The sequence below is a fragment of the Strix uralensis genome, chromosome 4 (genome assembly GCF_047716275.1).
Source record: "Strix uralensis isolate ZFMK-TIS-50842 chromosome 4, bStrUra1, whole genome shotgun sequence".
Taxonomy (NCBI): domain Eukaryota; kingdom Metazoa; phylum Chordata; class Aves; order Strigiformes; family Strigidae; genus Strix; species Strix uralensis.
In genome coordinates, this window is record NC_133975.1 from 55,461,071 (window position 1) to 55,480,301 (window position 19,231).

The 19,231-nt window shown below is 37.6% G+C and overlaps 1 protein-coding gene across 6 annotated transcripts in view; it reads left to right on the forward strand.

Moving 5' to 3' along the window:
* Nucleotides 1-19,231, forward strand: part of RAP1GDS1 (Rap1 GTPase-GDP dissociation stimulator 1) — a 102,144-nt gene that overhangs the window by 52,964 nt on the left and 29,949 nt on the right. For 3 of the 6 annotated variants that reach the window (XM_074866786.1, XM_074866787.1, XM_074866788.1), the window contains exons 3-4: nucleotides 1,538-1,660; nucleotides 6,264-6,389. In XM_074866786.1, the coding sequence (XP_074722887.1) occupies nucleotides 1,538-1,660; nucleotides 6,264-6,389 (249 nt within the window). Of the gene's footprint in view, nucleotides 1-1,537; nucleotides 1,722-6,263; nucleotides 6,390-19,231 lie in introns of those variants that run through there. The other 3 variants (XM_074866790.1, XM_074866789.1, XM_074866791.1) reach the window with 3 other exon arrangements.

Here is a 19,231-nt window from a genome sequence, read left to right on the forward strand (position 1 = left end):
CAGGGGTTGTCCTGGAGCTGCCACAAGTAAAAAGTCAATTACAGGGTTGGAGGAGGAGGAGAGCCCAGTGACATGTCATTACCAATTCACAGGTGAAGCACAGCTAAATTGCTGCTCTAAAAAATACTCATTTGCTTGTTTAGGGGGAAAACAGAGAACATTTTTCTTAAAAAAACTATTGGATTAAATTAAGGCTTCTCCTTTGCTGTTCAAGAATATGTAATATCCCTCCCTTTACTCCCAGATTTGTAGGATACTATATAAAACCAAAATGCATTGATTACTGCTATTACTGCCCAGCCTGACTGTCTTGATAGCTCTTGCACCTGAGTAAAGGTACTTCTAAGAAACAGCAGAAAGGGGTGCTCAGAGGCCTGTCTTCTCAACTCTGAAGTGTCTGCATCTGTTTCTCACCGTTACTGGCAAGCTCTAGCGATTTATTTTTGTTTTTAAATTTCAACTTGCACTTACTGTAAAGCTTTTCTTTTAAGTGATGTGAGAGGGTTTGTGCATGTTGTAGGGCTTAAAAGTGCCCCTGTGAGACAGGGCTGTTGAACATCAGACTTACATTCAGATGAATTTGATTTGCTTTGCAAAAGTCATGAATTAGAGCATCTCATAGCCATCTTTGGAGAATGCAAATAACTGCCATTATGAATGGCTTAAGGAGTCGTGCTGCTTTCTTAAGTGATAGATGCCATCTGATCATATTGTATGTCACACTAGTATTAGTCTCAAATATGCTGTTATTTGAAAGCATTAGCAAAATGTATTTTAGCATCTAGTACCTTATCTTTATTTGCAGTTGAATCAATGTTAATTTTCAGTTTGTTACAGAGCTGTTGGTCAGCAATGCTAGGTGGGGCCCTGTTATGGAGCAGCTGCACAATTCCTCTATACTACAGGCAGAAAGAGGAAAGGTTTTGTCCCAAATCTTTGATCTCTACTCCAAGAAACTCAGTGTTATTTTTCCCTTTTCCTTCTACCTGAGACTATACTGGAGCTACTGGAGCTTACCAGAGTAACATAGAAGATATTCAAGCTGAATGTAAGAGTCTAGACCAGGATCTGCTTAGTTCTCCCTCTTGTCCAGTTTCTGACTCCTACGCTGCATTAAGCTGTGCCCTCAGCTGTAAGGACTTCCCCATCATTCCTTGAACATTCCCAATAATTCATCACTTCAGAGTACCGTTTCTTGATTTTTACATTGTACTTTAGGCTGCAGCATATCGCTCCATGACCTTTAGTCTTTCTACCAGTCTCTCCAGTAGATTCCCTATGTATGCATGAGTATATATCTGTATTTACTTATATAACACTGAGTCATAATAAAGATCAATTGATTAGGAATGGCAAAGTATTAAGTTCTATGAGCACATCATATAAAACAAATGTGATCACTGAAATAGCAGTTGGCTTCTTGTATGGGAAAATAATAATTACCTTTGAAGAGACTTGACTTTTCTTCTTCTTTTCTTTCTTTTCTTCCCCAAAGCAAGCTGATTCACAAGTCATTTTTGTGTGATGTGTTTTTCAGATACGGAGACAAGTGAAAAAATCCAGAAAAGCGGAGTTCTTCAGGTGTTCGCGGGTCTGTTGACGCCACAATCTTCCTGCACAGCAAAAGTAGCTAACATCATAGCAGAAGTAGCCAGAAATGGTGAGGTTTTCTACAAGAACTTTTCTGCTGGAACATCTTCAGTTTTTCACCTCACTTGTCAGTATGTTTTACTTCATTTATGTTTTCATTTTGTAGATTAGACACCTTTCACATCCCTCCCTTTCACTCTTTTTTTTGTCAAATTTTGTTTCTCTACTTCGTAATACAATCAAAACAGCATTTGGCTACTGGAATTTTTTTAGTCCTTATTTTCATGCTATTTATTTTTTAAGACAATCAATAGTATAATTTATTGGGCAAAGATAGCACGCCACTGGCTTTGTGAAATGCATATAGGAAAAAAAGGTGTGCATTATTGTGCATCCAGTTACACATAGTGCACATAGTTACAACAGTAGTACATATACAGCAGGTTAAGGGACAGCAGATTGTTTCTTTGGTCTGAGATTTGTGATAACATTATTACCATTATGAAGCTATTGATACAATACTAAAACCGGTTACTCCTACCTAAAGAGCATTATATGTGTTAGACTTACAGCCCAAGATCCCAAATTAGAATCAGGGGTCCATTTTGGTATGTATTATATACATACAGTTATATCATGTAGGAGATAATGTAAAACTATTTACATTTTTTTCTTTAAAGAATTGTCTTAAAGCTCACCCACTACCCTTAATACCTTTAGCTCAAAAAAATGGCCTTATATCTGCAGTCCAGGGTAGAGGAGGTTTGTGGCTGACTTTTCTCACTCCTTGACTTGCTGCAGTCCCAGCCAAAGAGGCACAGATTGCATTTTGCACTTTCCTTCCACAGAGGCCAGGCAGAAAAAAGTAGGATGCCTCTTAACTGCTGTCCACATGCAGGCCTGGCAGCCATATCTCTCTCCCTCTGTAAACTCTTATGCTGATGCCTCTTCAGAGAAGGGACTACATCATTGCTGACTATTTCCACATTCCCTTTCCACCTTTTCTTTGGAATCACAATACTACAGCTCCTTCCTGATAGCCCCTGTGTGACCTCCTCCACCCAATTCACTGATTTTTGAGACAATGCTATATATGGATATTCAGAAATAACATTAACAAGAAAAGAAGATATACATGGTTAGTTTTTGAGTTTTAAAATTATTTCGGTAAATAGCCAGTAAAAATGTAAACATAGACATTTAAACTTAGAAATGTTTCAGAATTACAGATTCATGCAACCGTATCACATGCTTTTTCTGTACTTAATGAATTCATAGTAAGTATATTTAGAATATTGCAGTCAACTGCATTCTTAGTCCTTTTAGCTCTTACCTCAAAAGGGCAAAAGTTAAGAATAAAAACAATGTTCACAATAGCTTAACTGAGTACTGTGCATTGTTTGTTGCATGATTCTCTTACAGAGCATTTTAGCCAGTATCTTTCAAATCTGAATTAGTACATGAAATCTCTGAATAGTTTCTAATGTATCCTTTACCCTGACAGCTTTTAAATTGCTGTTATGAGTACACTCTTCAGTAGAGCTACCATTTTACCTGGTTCATCATACAAAATAGTTTTTGTCTTTTTCTTAGAGAGCAGGTGTAACTGGGACCTCTGGCAGCCAAGGTTAAATTATTTAAGGTGCCCAGTGCTTTCAAGACTGAGATGAGCTGGGTGTTTCGCTTTGGATTCTAACTCTGTTGAAAGAGTTGCTTAAGCAGGATAGGAGGGAACACCTCATTTGAATTCTGTTGTTTTCTTTGTCCTCTTACATAAGAATACGAGTGTTTCATGCTCATATTGCATGTTTTTTCAACAAGTTTCAGGGCACTTTGAGAAACTTGCGTTATCAACATCCTACAGACAGTAGGTGTTAAACCCAGGCAATTGAGCTGATTTCCCTGTGGTCATGCCATGCAGCACTGGCAGAGCTGGGAGTAGTGCCTCTGACTCTGGGCTTTACTGATAAAAGAGCATCCTTTTCTTCACTTCTTGTTTTTCTTTCCCATTCCCCTCATCTGATCCTACACACACACACACACACACACACCTGGTCACATCAAATTCTTCTACGTCCCTTACTGATTTTGTCATGTTTCATCTCTTCTTTTTCACCTCTTTGTGTTCTTGCTCTGTTTCACCTCTCGAGCTCACATGACTCTTCCTCCTCCCAACATGATCTCATGTTAGTCTCTCCCATTTAAAATATCCAAACACACAAAACTCCCTTTAGTCACTCTTGTGTCTTCAGCTACAGCCATTTCCCTTTCAACTGTGAGCATACTGAAGGCTCAGATGCACTTGCTACCTGGAGTTTCTCTCCCCACTGTGGACCTTTTAAACCCTCTTATGAAGTCTTTAGTTTCCTCCTCTTTGCCAGGTATAGGAATGAGAACATATCTTCACAATCTGTAATACTACAACACAATTACATTTCTCTTTTGAAATCTTGTCCTCCTTTGGTTTATGTTACTCTCTCCTCAGTGGTTCTCCTCCTAACTTCTTAAGCCATTCTTCACTGTTTTCTTCAAATGATCTGCTTAATTTCTCCACCAGGTTAGTGGAAAACTTCGAAATTATTCTGTTCTTGATTACCTTCTTTCTTCTATTACTTCTGTGTCGTATCACCTGCAAATATAGTTGCAGTTACCACATTTTTGTTGCTGTCTCACAGATCTATTTTGCTATATTTGACATGATTTCTTCTACTTCTTACCCTCACATGACCTTGATAAATACAAGCTTGCTCAGCATATTGCATAATTATTTTGTTGCTGAATGGGAGATGGAAAGCTTCTGGTAACTCCAAATGGAGGAAGAGAGGTTGGAGGAAGAGTTTCTTACTCCTTTTCACCACTTGAGCAAGAACCTAAACATACAACAGAACAGACTGAGACCTCTCAATGTTTTAGGAGAGAACAAGTTCCATTTCCTGTCACAGACTAAGAGAAAAAAAATAAATAAAATCTGACTTTGATGATGTAGAGACTATTGCAAATTAGTGGATGTAAAAGAAAGTAAAGCAGGGAGAAACTGAGGAACAGAGAAGACATTTTACAGGCAATTAAGAGAGGAAGAGGCTGAGGGTACAGAGAAGATGGAGGAACATAATACATTTAGTAAATAAAGATTGAGATGAAGATGAAAGTGGGTGATAAAGACACAGATAAAAAGTTAGAAGGACACAAGGACATAGCAGGACAAATTTTAAAGAACAGGTGTATGTGATATTTGTTCTATTCATTACAATGGATACCATCACCATTTATCACAGTGTAAGTGTGTACAGTTTTAAAATGTTACAGTATCTTAGGGAGGTGGGTCAATTGTGCTGACTACTGTCTTCTGTTGGACCTGTGCAAGTGTATAGATATTGCTGATTCTACTTCATCTACTTATTGATCATGTGAAGATTGCTTACCTCTATCACAATTATTTCTTTAGCTAAAATAACACTGCAAGATTAACTACAAAAGATACAAGATTCTGTAGCTACAGAAACATCAAAGAACATTGTAAAATAGGTGCAACAGAAGGAGCATTTCAGAAGATGTATTTGTACATCAAGCATTGTATGAAATCCTTGAGTTACTGGTGTGAGGGGTTCTGTTGATCCAGAATCAGAAAAACTTTCTCATCTCTTTTTATGTGGATTGTACACCTTGGTTCATTCTGTCTCATAAGTGACTAAGTAACACAAAGGTAAACTGATTTTGGAAGATCCAACATAGTCTAGGATCAGGAAGAGACATAATCTGCAATTCACGACAAATCAAAAACATATTGATCTTTTACCTATTACAATGCTACATCTCTGAAGGGTACCCTGTAGTAAACTATTAAGTAACACTATTGGTGTATCAGGTGGTTGCTTCTGTAAACTTCCCTTGTAAAATGTGCAGCACAGTGCCTGCCTAACTAGGTCCTTCTGGAGACCAGTCCTTTATCTCTCTGACACCAGGATAATTCTCTATCTATGACTTGCATGGATGTGAAATAATACTTTGGTTCTCTGTGACTGGGGGACATAGCAGAAAGGAAGGACAGAAAGGCAGAGAGCTTCCCAGTGGATGGGTCCTCTAGCTTTCCTCCTATGCTGGGCATGAGTTAGACTGTGGAAAGGTACAGACCTTTGCTCTCACATAATCTCTCTTGTATTTCTCATTCTTTCTTGCTTTAATTCCTTTTTCTTTTTCTTTTTTTTTTTTTTTTTTTCCCCAAAGCAAAAGCTTTTTAGGAGTTCTAATTAAGGGAGTAGAGAGTAAAAAATGCCGCTCATTTTGAAGTATGAATACTAGTTTTATGTCGTCTTTTGTGTTATTTAGTAATTTTAATTTATGTTGAATTTGTTGGGGTACAGAAAAAGGTTGTGAATTCACTGTTCAGCACTTCTTTATGCTGCTAAAAACATGCTCAGTCTGAGCTATGTAAATTAGTTTCTGTGGAAGTCAATTAAATACTCTTAATTCCTTCTAAATTAACAAATAATGGAAAGAACGTAAACCCAAATCCTAATTTGGGTGTTTTCTCTAAAAACTTGCATGAGAAGTTACATTGTTTATCTATGCATATGTTTATTCTCACAGAAGGCCGAATTGCAATGCCAGTGTAACTAGAATGGATGACACTGAAAACAGCTGGCTTGCTTTAACAGGCTTTGCATTATTTGCAGAATTTATGCGGAACCCATGTGTGGATGCTGGGTTGATCCCTCCTTTGGTGCAGCTGTTAAACTGCAAAGACCAGGAAGTATTGCTTCAAACAGGACGTGCCCTGGGCAATATATGCTACGATAGCCGTGAGTGTTGAAATATGCCATATCTTATAAATGCCCTTGTAGGAGGGAGGGGGAATGTTTTGGTGTTCTCTACATTGTGTACTGGGGGGTCATTTTCCTCTTGTCTTGATTTTTGTTTACCACACGCCTCTTCTGATTGTATGGGACAATTGAATGTCACGCATCATGCTTTTGTGACAGAAAGGTTAAAATGCCTGTTTCAATATTGTGATACAACTGGATATAAGAATAGAAAAGATTTTTGATCCTGGGTTTAGTTTTTTTAAACATAATGAGCTAGGTTTTCAAAGAGCAGATGCTACATACACAGAGGCCTGAATAGTTAATTTTTCCTCAAACAGAATGTCTCAGAAGGGAAAAGACAGAGTCAGAAGGGAATATTCATATTTTACCAGTCTCAGAGCTGTGCAGAGCTACATATGTGGCTGAAATTATGCCAATCAATTGCTCCGAGATTACATATTGGTATTTTTGGTAGTCAGGGGTTATGGAGGAGGAGGTTGGGGAGGTTTTTTAGCTTTTTGTGGACACAATAAATTTTGCACTGCCAAGCAACTGAGTTTGAAATGCAACTGTGACTCCATGTGCTGATTACATGCATGGATATGTCATTTGCAAAACCAAACCAGTGATTGCAGTGTTTTGAAAATGCAGCCTCATTATCCCTTACTTTAAAAAGCCAGGGCACGATAAATATGGTACAGAAACACAGACAGCAGGAACATCTTTCTATGCACATGAAGGAATTAGAAGCCTATAGCTGTCTGCAGATGGGAAGTGAGGTGAAATTGTAAAAGTATTTTGTTATCTTGAGATTTAGTGCCTTATTTCATATGGCAAGAAATTTTCTTTGTACTGTGTTGCATTTACTAAAGGTTTTGGTGTTCTGAATACTATCTGTTGAAAGAACTGAATTATTAGTATCCTTTCTCCTTGCTAATTTTTTTCATCCTAGTTTGGAAACTTACATTTTATATTGTTTTAAATGACCTTGCCTTTGACCTCAGGGAAGTTAATCAGATTTTCCATTCTGGCATTTTCATTTACAGACAACTACTGCTTGAGGATGTTAATGCATTAATTCTTTCATTTAGGATTTTCTTTAAGGTGACCAATCAGCTGAACAACTGCTTCCCCATGGAAACTTCAAGTAGAATCTGTTGAGCTTTCTGTAACATAATTTATTTACTATATTTTATTTCAGGGTCATATGTGATATAATGCTTACTCCCAAGTGGCACTGGTTTATTTCATATAAGTAAAATCTACATACCTATTGATGCCATTGTTGTTCAACCCACATTTTTTCATGAAATACAATAAGGACACACAAAAATGGTTTTGTAGTATCAGGTGTTGTGGACTACTGCTGACTTTTACAGTGCAGGATTTATCCTGTACAGAAAAGGTGTATGATATGCCTTGTGTTGCCCTTCTTTGGAGCAAAGCTGGCCCTGATAATCTACAGTAGGCAGTGATGTGTTCTGTATGCCATGTGTTGCTGTGCTCCTGTGGGAGGACAGTCACTACCTTCCCTGTGTATTTGAATAACATTAATGAATAAAGTGTAACAAAATGTCACAAAAATAAAGATTAGCATCTTGGATTTGAGTGGAAGAGGCTATTTACAGTGCTTATTTATCACATCCACCCTACCTGACTTTATTTTGTATGTTATCTTAATTAATGTGTAATGATTATGTAGTTATGTATACTATTCTAAATTCTTATTTAGGACAAATACTTTCAATGTGCTTATTACCATAAAATTTAATATAATTTCATCTATGACTATTATTTTTCCCTAACAAAGGGCTTTAAAGTATAACAAAGACAAGTTGTGGAGGCCAATAGCTCTAATAAAAAGTGTTATGTATTGATAGTCTTTTTCCTTTCAATTGAGACAAAAGCAGCTGTTACCCTTCTGATAACTGGGACTCATATAGGAACTTGAAATACTTCAGTAACTATATTTTACCATATACATGATCGTTTTTTCACATCTACCACCCATGTAATTATAACATGCAGTAATGAGGAAGGTCTTTAAGTACTAAATCAATGTTAGGCTGAAATTAGGCCCATACTGAATGGCTCATAGAAACATTTCTATTTATTGAAAGCCCCAATTATACTGTATTTCATCCCAGCAAGCATGCATCACTTTGTTTAGTGACAGTTTGTGTGAAAAGGAGTTAATCAGATCTCTATTTTTGAGAGAAGCCTGCATGGTACAGGATGGAAATTGTGGAACAAATGGCTTTTCCTACAGGGAAAGGCCTCTTAAAAGTGGCCTTGCAAAGGAGAAGGATCGCCTGAAATCTTTTTCTCAATTAAATGAAAATGACAGTGGTTTCTCAGAGTTCAGAGATCCCAGAGTTACTGCATAAAGGCAAGACCATTTCCATGTAAGTTCAGGAGGGGCTACTGCATTGTAGAAAGGTTACAGCCGTTGTAGAAAAGTAATTCATGACTAAGTCCCAATGCTGAAAGAGGTTTAGTACCTCCCACAAGGTAAAAGGGGAATTACACACTTGCTGACCAGAGACCTTACTGAACAGCCATTTCCTCACAGAAAACATGAAATGAAAACCTGTTGACTTACTGACAGATTTCCTTCTCTATTAAGTTTGAAGTACACGTGCACAGTGTTACTGTCTGGGTGTTCATTATTGTTAGCCCCCTGAAATAATACTGAATCACCTGTTTGAACATGGGGGAAAATACAGAGAATTAAATGCATATTGTAAACAGTTAAAGAGGAGAACTTAGGTCAAATTTATCCAAAGCAGTCTTGAGATCATCTTTTTTAAAAGTATTTATGTCGTGAAGAGGTCTACTTTATGTGAGTCTCTGAACATTAATACAGGCAAATATAATTGCAAAGCAGAGTAGAGGAAGCTTTGTTAGTACTGATGAGGCTTCTAAGTCTCCCAGCCTTCCTCTTGTATGCAGAGATGAAAGAAACAATTGAGGTAGCCAAAAAGATTTTAAGCCAGAAGCAATGAATTTAACTAATCACAGTATGCGGACTGTTCAGTGCTGTCCTACAATTTAACAAGATACATTACTGGGTGTTCCTGTACAGCCTGTAATTGTTCTACATGCTCTGTCTAGTAAACGCCACATACACCTCGCCCCCCAAATTTTCATCAAAGCATAAAATGCAAAGCCAAGTGATCTCTCCTCCTCTCCCCTCCTGCTTTCTCCCCCACTATATCTACAGCCTGTACCAAGTACAGCTGCTTGTACTTCCATATCCCCAGACAACAGATTCCTCTGCCTCACTCAGGGACAGAATTTTGTCTGAACTCTGTTATTAGATGCAAAGCTCCTAGCCCACTCATTGCTTTTAACCACCAGTTATGTTTTTTCACTTATAATCTGTTATGGTTTAACCCCAGCCAACAACTAAGCACCAAGCTGCTTGCTCACTCCTCCCCCGCCCCTGCCCCGTGGGATGGGGAGGAGAATCAAAGAAAGAGCAAAACTCATGGGTTGAGATAAGAACAGTTTAATAACTAAAATAAAATATAATCATAACAACAACAATAAAATGTAATAATAACAGTAGTAGTAATGAAAAGAAATATAACAAAAAGAGAGAGAAATAAAACCCAAGAAAAGACAAGTGATGCGCAGTGCTCACCACCTGTTGACCAATGCCTGAGCAGTGATCCGCCCCCCAGTTTATATACGGAGCATGACGTTCTATGGTATGGAATATCCCTTTGCCCAGTTCAGGTCACCTGTCCTGGCCGTGCTCCCTCCCAGCTTCTTGTGCACCTGCTCGCTGGCAGAGCATGGCAAACTGAAAAATCCCTAAGTGCTACTTAGCAACAACTAAAACATCAATGTGTTATCAACATTATTCTTACACTTAATCCAAAACACAGCACTGTACCAGCTGCTAGGAAGAAAATTTACTTTATCCCAGCCAAAACCAGGACATAATCAAAGCTAAATTCTTAGGCATTGTCCAGTCAGAGCATAAGCCCTATCCTTCTAGCTGCCTCACCACTCTTCATCCCCAAATCAAACTATAGCTACTTTCCTACTGTCTTCCTTTATAGCCCCAGCTGCCATTCTCCCCAGTGATGTTTCTTTAGTAAGTTTGTTCATTTAGGGCTGTTACAGATGTGCAGATGTTACAAACTAATAGGGCATACCTCCAAAACTCTTCTAAGTTCCCACTGCATCTTGGTTCCACATGCAACATGAAGATCTCATCTCCATTGTTCGGGAAGGGTTATATTTGATGTAACATGGTTCATGCTACAAAAAGCAGTGTCTTAGGTCAGAGCAGAATCGTTAATTCTGCTGTAGATAAAGCCTAAAACTGTTTTGCTACCATCAGCTCTGGAAGCTGGGATATTAAGCTAAAGAACAGCATTATCCAAATGGCAGCTTGTGATCACTTCATGAACAACCTGATGGCTAGTACACACCCCTCAGCTCTCTGCTGGCTTCTTTCCCAATAGACTGGGAAGACTCCGGTGACTTGAATCATGTGGCAGATTGAGTGCTTGGGGGACAGGGAGACTGAGACCACAGTTTTCAAGTTAGGCCTACCTTCTTGCAAGACCCACATGAGAATGCAGGAGAAAGACAAAACTTGTCTGTAGCGAGGTCTCCATCCTGCTCTGACGTGCCACGCGCCAATGCAGTTTGCATAGGTGAAAGATCAGGCCAACCAGATAAATTTTAGTCAAGAAATTTAATGGAAGATGATGCTATATTAAAATAGTAGTATTTTTTAGCAGATAATAGCCTCACAGTATTTTTTATCATTAAATTTGTGATGCACATGCTACCTTAATCTCAGTGATCTTTCCACCAGTAGTTTGTTACACACTTCAGTTTTAAACTGATTGACAAACTATTTTCCTGTGGTTTTATATATCATTGAGCACACTGTAGAAGCTACCATTATTATACCATAAAAGTGATAATTTTAAGAAGTGAAAAGCTAGGATATTTAGAGTCAGATTCAGTAGTTATACAGACTAGAGGGACTCATTCAGATTGACTTCAGTTGAGATTAGACTTTTACCCATTAGAAAATAGTACCTTCTTGCTGTTTAGAGCATCCACATATTCTGAAAGCTGTCAAAGGGAATTAAGTTCTCCATGTATCTTGTAAGGGAAATGAAAAATTTCCCATTCTGCCCTTCCATAATACTCTTATTAATGGTAGTGCTTAGAGACTTCCCTGGGGAATCTCAAAGCTATTGCTTTTTGCACCCATCCACAACCTTGTTTCTTCATGAAACCACCAACCTGGGTACAACAGCTGTAGATTTGGAAAGAAACTAAAAACACCAACTTATTCTATAAAGGCTCTCCTCTGACAGCTGCTTATCTACCTTTTTCTTCAGGAAACTTACTGGAACCTTTTCTCTTTTCCCAGGCTGTACATTTCTTTGTTATCTACCCAGTCTTACTTGTATTGATGGCAAGACTCCTCGCTGAATTTCAGCAATGCGGCCTTTCACATAGACCCAGACCTCTCTTGATCCCAGCCTTTACACCAGACCATGAACATTATACTGCTTCTTGTTAAAAAGATCTGACATGTGCTATAAATTCTGCGTACTCAGCTGCCCATCCTATAAGGATCTAGAGACCTCTTGCAGAGATCTGCTAAGAAAGGCTAAGTACAAAAATAAGAAGGTACTCAACTGTATAGTTACATACATCTCCTCTCAGGAGATGAGGTTAATTTCAGGATCTAAAGCAGACAGCCACCTGCTTAAGAATTAAACATACTGGAAAGAAGTCAAATTCAGTTTTCTTAAAAAAATGGCATAACCTTTTTCAGTACCGTATGGAAAACCAGCAGAATCCTAGAACACGCTGCTGTTGATAATGGCACACTGCTGGCTAATCACTTTTATGAAGGTCATCCTGATTCATGCAGCCAGACAGCATCTTACCACAGTCTTTCCCTTTTCATTGTACTAGATCCTACCAAATGCAAATGCCACCTACTAAGCTGTTTCCCAAGCAGAATGATATTGAGATGATATCTCATGATATTGAGACCAGAGGCTTTAACTTGTTGCTTGAAAACTTATTGTTTGGAACAGCTTGCAGAGAATTAAAATTCTAGTTTTTACTTGTACAGGAATAGTGTGTTACCTTTAGATCTGTCCTCTCCGAGGCATGTCAGTCTTAGAAAACTATAGCATTTTTTAGTTAGAAGTCCTTGATAATGCAGTATTTTTTCCAAGCCTCTGCAGCACAAGTATTGCATCAGCTAGAAACTAAGCATACCATATGCATGCCAACATGTACCTTCACAGTAATATTTAGTACTTATCAGCAATTAATCATGAATGTTCTTAGGAAGCTGTTAAACAATATTATTCCAGTTTACTTACCCTTTAGCTGGCCTAAATGCAATCAGAACGATGAGGAAGTCTTCCTAGAGCATCAGAAAGAGCCATTCGAGACGTGATATGAGACACATGAATTTTCATTCTCTGGCTATTGATCTTTTTAAAATTTACATTCTAAATATTAACTTTACTGGAACAAGTGGCAAAATTCTCATGACATAAGCCAAAACTTAACATAAACCCAGATGGTGGGGCAGGACAGGGGAAAAAAACCAAAACAAACAAGCAAAAGAACCCATAGATTTGCAACTTTCCCTTCTTCAAGATGAAGGTATGAGACCTGATTTTCTGTTGTTTTAAAGAGTATAGGTATGAGAGGTCCTGCTTATTTTCTGCAGTGCAAATTTTTTTCCTCTTCGTGTTTTTTCAAGGAAGATTATTTGAATAAGCAGAATAAGTAGATCAGAATTCTGCCAGTACAGGTACAAAGAAAATAAAATCTAAGTAACAAAGTAGATTTTTTTCTGATTCCCTACTTTCTCTCCCTCCAGCATTTCCATCACAGTCTGTAAAGTTTGTGTATTGCTCATATTCCAACAGGCTCAGAGACACCTGCTTAATTTACAGTCAAAATAGAAGCCATAGGCAACAAGGAAATTTAAAAAAGAAAAAGGTGAAAAAAAAAATAAGAGATGAAAGGTGTTTCCAGGGTCTTAAAGAAGGTCATGAGTAGACTTGGAAAGAAATCCTGGTTTATTCACTAGATCTTGCTGCCACCCACAAAGCAAGTTAAGAGTTCAAACTTTGGTTAAGGACTAAGCTATTTCTTCATACTTCAAAGCTAAACAAAGTAGGAAAGGCAAAACTTGGAATTCCCCTAACATTTATGAAGACAAAAATTCCTTATCAGGAAGAAAAGCTTTCAGAATTACAGTAACAATGAAATGAACAATACAAGATATGAAACTCACTCTTTCAATTCAACCTCCCTCTTCATGTCTTTTTTCACTTTGCCTTTTAGGATATTTGAAATTATTCATATTTATAGATAACTACAGTCACATGTTAACACTTTCAAGCCCCTCGGAAAACAAAGCACACAAAGCTTGTTAGTTGAGTGTCTAGACATGGCCAAAGTGTCCAGCTTATTCTACTTTATTTAGAAGAGTAGGCATTATGTGTCTAGAAATATCAATTGTCACTAAATCAGCAACGGTAGAAAAACATCAACCAAATTACCACGGAAAACAGAAGAAAGAATCCATTACCATCTTGCTAAGCATTGCTTATGCATAATTGGAAAGTAAGTGTTTATTAACTTTTTTTGTTAAGCTTGCAGCCATTGTTCTTCCCCTTTTAACCTTGTGTTTTAATACAGTCGAATTATATAATCATAGCTTTTAAATAATAACATAGAATATAATTTTGTTGTACTCTCAGGTCCACTTCTGCAGATTTTTGCAACACTGTGGGCCAATACATTGCACAGGCCAAGCCTTTTAGTTGTTTACATGATAGTTACACAGGCATCTGGTTTACATAGTATTTCATACAGTGCAATAACAACATAGAGTTAACATACGACATGCAGACCACCTAAATTCAGTTACATTTGTTGCGTTCATATCTAAGGAGTACTGTGCAACTCTCAGAAACAGAAATTGGACATTATTGACAAAGAACTAAATTAGTAAAAATCTATCCCTTAATTAAGCAGTGAAGCTCTTGAATGTCTCAGCCAGGGCACCAGGACGTTGTTTAGTTAGAGAGTCTTTTAAAGATCTTTGTACACTAATATAATCAAGAGACAGTGCCCACCGGAGGCAGTTGCAGCCTAAGTATTTGATAAAAGATAGTGAGGAAGGAGTTAGGTAAAACTACAGGTAACAGCAAGATGGTTAGGATTAACAAAGATGTGTTCCTGTCACATGAGGTGTCAGTGTGTATCAACAAAGTTGGTCTTTAAGCCTCCTTGATCCTGAGACTGCTGTGTGTCTGGTTAGTTGTCCAGCTAGCAGAATGTCATGAGGAGTCAGGGTGGATGCCTTGAATACCCTATCTACACCAGCATTTGCATTTCCCTGAAAAAGAGTCACTTACCTGAGACAGTGTCCAGTTTATCAACCACATCTTGGCATCACTTGGCCTTTTGAGTGTGGACTGTGTTGCATTGCTAGTTGCCCTCCAGTCAAATCAGTGGGCTGCCTTCTGCTAAGGAAGTAAAAGATTTCCTAAAACAAAACAGTTTGCTGGTCTCTCTCAGGCTGTATCCTACAACCTTTCAGATACAAGAATTTTCTACAGGTCAGCTCTTCCGTGCAGGCTGCACACTAAGAAGCAACAGCCCGCACGCTGCTTCTTGGAGTTGCTTTAGAAGGCCAGGTCCTCTCAGTCACCTCTAGGCTTCACTATTTGGGGCAGGGATAGCACTGACCCCAAGACTCACCCCATCTTTTCCTAGATCCCAGGGCCACTTGTTACTTTCTCATACTTCCGTGAATTATTCTCATACTTCTCTGAATCGTCTTTCTTCCCAGGGCCTAGTAGGACCTGCAAATGTGCTTTATGGCGGATTCTTTTTTGTTTGGTTTTGTTTTTCACTTCTCGGGCTTCTCCCAACCTACTCCAACTCCCCATGGGTAACACACTTTCTGACACTGCTCCGGTGGAGACTCACAGCTCCTTCGAGCTCCTTCAGCTAGCAGTACCACTCTCACACACCAGGCTAAGCCTCTTGCCTAGCTCCTTTCAAGCAGCACTCAGCAGAAAGCCCCTGTTCTGCACTGGACTGTGACCATGCCATGCTCAGTTCACACCCTTGTTCTTGGAGAGTTTCAAGCAGAGAGACAAAAGTGCACTCAAGGCCTGGGAGTAAAAATTCTAAATTAATCGCTGTGTGCAGGTTTATTCTGTTAATAGCATGAGATGCTATAAATGCCTATTTACCAGTGTAGAAAAACTGCCTGATGCTTTACTGTATAATTGAATTCCATGATTTATTTTGTGTTGTATGAAATAATAAGCGTAGGCTGGCTTCAGCTCTGACTTATGCTGTCATAAACGTAATTTGTTTGACTGCAATGGAATTACTAAGGAGTTGCATACAGTTATAAAATCAACTGAAGAATCTGCTGTAAGCATATTGCACATGAAAAGGAAGGCAGAGGGAAGTGCTGCATTCAACTTTGAGGGCCTTTACCTGACTTTTATATATCTAGTGGAACTTTTTCATACTAGTTGGCTTCTTTATTTTCAAATAGAATTCAGTGGCGGAAATTACTACACTTTAAAACTCAAATCTCCTTGGAATCCAGAACAAATCACCTGCCAATACTGAGACTAGTAGTATTTTATATCTTCTTGCTGATAAAAATGTCTGCTATTATATTGAAATCTCAGGTCCACCAGTAGAATGGAAGTGGAGTATTAAAAAGTCTTGAACAGTAAACTCATCACTGTTCTTTTGTCTGAAGTCAGAAACAAATGATTTTTTCTTGTATGTATCTGACATACGAGGAATATGAAAAATAAGCAAATTTTATTGGAATTAAATTGTGGAGTTGAATCTGGCTTGCATTTGACTGCTGCCTCAGCATAACATCAGGGAGATTGTGATGGTGGCACATTTACCCATCCCTTCAAACATTCTGCCAAACTCCTGACTGTAAACAAAAGACATCCCATGATACTCATGAGAGAGATTAGGGCTTGTTGGCATTGATATCCTATTGATATTCTATTAGTCATTGATATGACTAATTAAAGATTATTTTTTCTTCATAAAGCAAACATTTTAAGGATATATTGATTGATTTTAATCAATAAGCAAATAAAACTGTACTTCTGGTAATCAGTCTTATAATTCCTGAAGGAATTAAGTAAAGGGAAAATGAATTTCAGTACAAGATAGGCAGAGCAATCCCAAAAATTATCTTTCAAATTATTAAACATGAATCTCAACACAGTATTGTGGTGTCCTGTGCCTTGTAGACAAGAGCACAGAAGACATGGAAAAAACAGCGAACAATAATAGTGCGGTATAATTACATGAAGCTTACTTTCCCTGAAAAAAATAAAATTAATGCAGCTGCTGTGTTCTGTAACAGGGTTGTAGTCTGTAGTCTTGCAGTCAAATAATTGACAGGGTCCAGAATCCAGCAATTTAAAAGCATGCACAAATAGATTGAAGGTAAAAAGTAGGGTCAAGTATGAAAACTGAATGACGGCATTGAATTAAAAGTTTTATCTTTACAGTGTTCAGACAGGAAAAAAAAAAAAAGGTAAACTCTCAGTTTATGTAAGTGACAATGTTTTTTCTAACGTCTGCATAGAAAGTGTGGTTTACACTGACTAAGAGTTTGCCCCTAACAGTGTTTTTTGAATATTTTCTTTTTCTATTTTCTTAGTAAGAAGAAACATGTAAGCAGGACCTTTTTTCCCTTGGAGTTCTACTCTTGCTGTTTTTTCCCCACGCATGGTCATAATTTTCTGTATGTCACATCATAATTTCCTCTGCAGCAGCTAGTTTGATATCACAGAAGATTATGACTGCAGGTGAAAGAATAAGCAGCAGGAGCAGATGAATGCCTCAGTACAAAAACACATGCAAAGAGGACCTAATTAAAAACTAGAGGAAAATAGAACATGTAGAAAGAACTCTTCCCGTCCCCCCTTGGGCTACTGAAAATTGGTTCATCTTTTAAAAAATAATAATAAAAAAAATGTTATCCATAAAACACTGGTCTAACCTAAACAATACTTTGGTCAAAAAGCAGCCAAGAACTGTAGCCAAATGCAATAAAGATGAAGCACCTAAAGTAAAATGGCAGTATGTAATTTAAATTATTTGATCATTACACCCAATTGCAGAGTAAAAGAATTTTAAAAGAAATACTGTATTTTTTCCACGTCACCGAAAGCTGCTGCCTTAGCAGCTTGGTTTATGCAAATAAGGGACCTTGATCATACAACTCATCCTTTCCCTTGCTGACTTGCACCATTTATACCAATGTAACTATTTACACCAATAAACTTCTGTAGAACATGAATTGGAGAAAGGAGAATTCAGGTTTCCAGTTGAAAGACAAAAGCAGAACATTTCAAAGTACGACTCTTAAATTTTAAGCCCAAAACATCATTTTTAAGAATTGCTGTCAAGTAGTTTTCTAGGTGATTATCTGAGAAACGGGTGTATTTTTCTGAATCCTACATATATAATAAACATTATAACAACATGGTAACTTGTGATTTCTGGTGCTTTTTAAAGGTTAAATCTATTTTGTGCATTTTTGAGTCTGCAAAGCAATATAGGGTCCCTACTGAGAAATATTACATAAAATCATATTGTGAAACACAAAATTCACATTTCAGCATGAAGATACAGTAACAAAGATTTAGCAAAGAACTGTTTAGACAGCAGTGGCTCTGTGGTAGTCATGATGTAAAGATACCATAGGAAAAGGTAATACAGAGTGTTCATACCTTACCTTTTTCTGAGAAAAAAATGGACAGGCTTTCAAACAATCATTCAGTACATGACTATACTGAACATAATTTTCTATGCTTTTACTTAGTCGTTATTTAAATAACTATGATGCCATCATCACCAGAATCGTAATTTTTACCAGCCTGTGGGTTTACTCACCATATACACGCTTAAATAACAGTGTGCATCTTTGCAGGACCAGGATCGTTTCTGAAGTACAGACTTCTAAACTGTAGTTTAAATATTAGAGATGACAAAGAGAAAAGGTTGGAATAATGGAGGAACCAGACCAATATATTTTAAAACTTAATTAAAAATTGGGTAAAACATGAGTTTTTAGAACTGTCTGAAACTGTGTTGTTTTTTCTCTTGTGAAGACACAGCTCTGTATCCTAACAGAACATTAATAAGAAATGTTTTTGTCCCAATCTGTATGAGGTGCATCTGCTTCTTTAATGTCATTTGGATTGGCAGAGCTTAAACTTTATATTAAAAAGGGGCCCAGTATGAAAACAACAAAGTTAATTTAAGGTTTGGATTAAAGAGCACTATGTGAGCTATTTGCGGAAAGATTTTCTGATATCTGCCTATACTATGGTACAGCCCTTTGCCTGATGTAACTATATTTCCAGAAATAATAACCTTACAGTGGTGACAAAAGTCAAAGTATTGGTGCATGTATTTTAGAAATAACTCAGTGGCTGTATATAGCTGATGCTTTACATTGTTTTCATACTTTAAGCTCTCGCTTTAATTCTTTTTTCTTGTTAACCTTTTATGACTTAGTGGTTTGGTTTAGGGTTTAGAAAACCAGGGAAGAAAAGTCAAGGGAAAATTATGCAAACACATCTTGGGAAAAGCAAATTGAAACTACTCTTAAGTGCTGCATTTTAAAGACCTACCAATCATATGCACTACAAAAATTTTGGTCTTTGATTTGGGCATCCATTGGAGCAGACATGGCTGAGCCATGGGGAAATTTGACAAGACTCTGTTCCTAAGGGGAATGTGAGCAG